At 42.6% G+C, this 2439-nt stretch overlaps 1 protein-coding gene across 1 annotated transcript; it reads left to right on the top strand.

Annotated features, from left to right (window-relative positions):
• The first annotated feature begins 234 nt into the window (after positions 1 to 234).
• On the top strand, positions 235 to 1056 carry LOC126035807 (tetraspanin-3-like). Its single transcript, XM_049794765.1, has one exon. It carries the CDS (start codon positions 235 to 237, stop codon positions 1054 to 1056), a length of 822 nt encoding a protein of 273 aa, XP_049650722.1.
• The last annotated feature ends 1383 nt before the right edge of the window (positions 1057 to 2439 follow it).

Below are 2439 nucleotides of genomic sequence, written 5' to 3'. Positions count from 1 at the left end.
CCTCTCAACAGCAAGCTTGGCACGTACCCTCCTGGTGTCTGCAGGCTACACTGAACAAGCAACAGCTTGTGGTTAGCTGATGCAGGGGCTAGGCTTTGTGCTGTGTGAGTCTCATCAGTGCTGCTCCCTTGCAAGTTGTTTTGGGTGGAGATACCATCTGCTGCACCTGGATAAGTGGGGTGGAGGCCTCTTAAATAGTGGCAGTGAGGGCTTGGGTTGCTAGGAGTGGTCAGAATGATGAAAGTTAGAGTAGTGATGGTGATATTGTTTTCCTCTTTGTGGTACTCTGAGGACTCCTGGCTCAGGCTCTTTGCTCGATTTCTGCTTAACTTCCTAGGTTTCATTTTCTGGGGCACTGCTGCAGCTCTGGCCTTTGGTGGAGTTTGGTGGATCCTCATCTGCAAGGACTATGGATATTTATATCAGGAATTTTTCTTGCCTCTGCCTGGCTGTCTGGCTGTTGCAGTTGCAATTATCTTGCTATTTACTGGAGTTTTGGCTATCTCTGTTTCTGCTAAGTGTTCCCGCTATAAGCAAGGGACTCTCATGTACTTGCTGCTGATCCTTCTTTGCCTAGAAATGTCTTTGGCAGTTCTGGCACAGATCTACTCTATTTGGATGGCTTCTGAGCTGAAAAGCTCTATAGGTTACCTTGTCTATCACTACAATGGGACACACTCCCAGGCTTCTGGCAACAGCACTATGGATGTGCTACAGAAGAAGCTGCAGTGTTGTGGGGTCCGAAACTACACAGACTGGCTAAAGGAAACAGCTGCTTCTTGGCATCTTCCAGCTGAAAAAGCTTATGTACCTGAAAGCTGCTGTAAGGAGGAGTATTTTCACTGCAGGGGTGACTTAGGCCATCTGGAGCAGTTTTTTCAGGAAGGCTGTCTAAAGAAGCTGGAAGACCAGTTGCATTTTGTCATGCTCTACGTGTTTTGGTGCTGTGTTGTGGTAAGTGTCTTGGAGCTGTTGGCTGGCGTCAGCAATGGCATCCTCATGACACATGAGACTTTCTACAACCTCCGATTTCTGGAGTCATCTAACTTCTTGTAGGCTTGCAGACACTGTCAGCATTGCTGGACCTACTGCATATTTCCTTGGTTTTGTAACACTCTGCAGCTGCACTGGAAGAAACCTTTTTTTTTTAAAAAAAAATATTTGTATGTAAATCAAACATTGTTCACTGCTGGATTTTTTTTTCTCATTAGTGTTACAATATTAGATCAGTTTTCACCCAGTTCTTGTTTGATAAGCATCCTGTGTCTTAAAAACTTCATTGCTGGAAGTCACAGCAGGGAGGGGAAAGTCTACAGCATGTGTAAACATGAAACTACTGTCTGTGAATGTGGGGGAAGCAGAGGTAGAGGTATGTCTTGGTCAGGGGAGAATGTTGCAAGCTCATTATCTGAACTTTTGGAATAAGTCTTAACTGTGCTAGAATCTTGAAGAGTAATTAAAGAGCAGATTCCTTCACCTTCAAACTTGTATTTAATGCTTTATGCAGAGGGTTTTCTTTTAGAAATACTAAAGTTTAATAATTTTTTCTTTTTCTCCTTCAAACACTGGTTTAAAAACTAAAATTTTTCAGAGAAAATAAATGTCAATTTTCGATGTGACATGAAGGTGCAATCTAAATGGAGAAGATACATTTGATAGCAGCAGAGTAACTAATAAAATGACATACAGTAGGAGGTATGGTTATATCAGGAGTTGCAGAGGAGCAATTCCCAAACTAAAGAAGAAGGAAGTCTATTTATTCATTTATTTCATGTCAAAGCAAGGAATGAGTCAATTTTCCTTTCCTGAAAAGTTATGCGGGGTCATACACGTGTTTGAATGGCAACAACAATATGCTGCTTTTTCTTAAGGTACATCTGCCTTACTCTTATGAAATCCCTTTATCCATTTTCTGTGGGTCTCACTCTAGTCTGCATGTGCTGAAATGGACTAAGTCAAGTGTATGGGCTATCCATATTCTTGTTTATGTCAGTGCTGTTGGTGTTTAGGGAGGTGCTGGTAAAGGCTCTGCTCTACCCGTGTTGGACTGGTCAGTGTATGGTTGTGCGTGCTTGTACATATGTGTCTTGGAAATGCTCTCAGCCTTGCTGCTGACCTGTGAGTGGGGACTGCAGCAGCTGCATCCTTTAGTAAGTGTATGTAGGGAATCTCCAGGGCCTATAAGTGCATGATGTTACAGTTTACCAGACTGGGAACAAGGAAACTGTTTGGGTCACAAAAACCACTGGACTGGGCAACTCCCCTACCACTTGAAGAAATCATCAGCTGCATCATTGTTGCTTTAAATTTTCTATCACATGTCAGGTACTTTATGACAATTTTCAGACCCCAAATCACCAGATACTGATTTTCATGGGGGCAAAAAACCAAAACAAAACATCAGAGGACATAATAAGCCTGCAAGAGCTGACCTAATAA

This window comes from Accipiter gentilis, chromosome Z (genome assembly GCF_929443795.1).
Source record: "Accipiter gentilis chromosome Z, bAccGen1.1, whole genome shotgun sequence".
Taxonomy (NCBI): Eukaryota; Metazoa; Chordata; class Aves; order Accipitriformes; family Accipitridae; genus Astur; species Astur gentilis.
Note: the sequence above shows the minus strand (reverse complement) of the source record. Positions and strands in the feature narration are given on the sequence as shown.

Bases quoted from the DNA above. Each gene is read 5' to 3' on its own strand.
- LOC126035807 (XM_049794765.1), top strand. From the start codon at position 235: ATGATGAAAGTTAGAGTAGTGATGGTGATATTGTTTTCCTCTTTGTGG.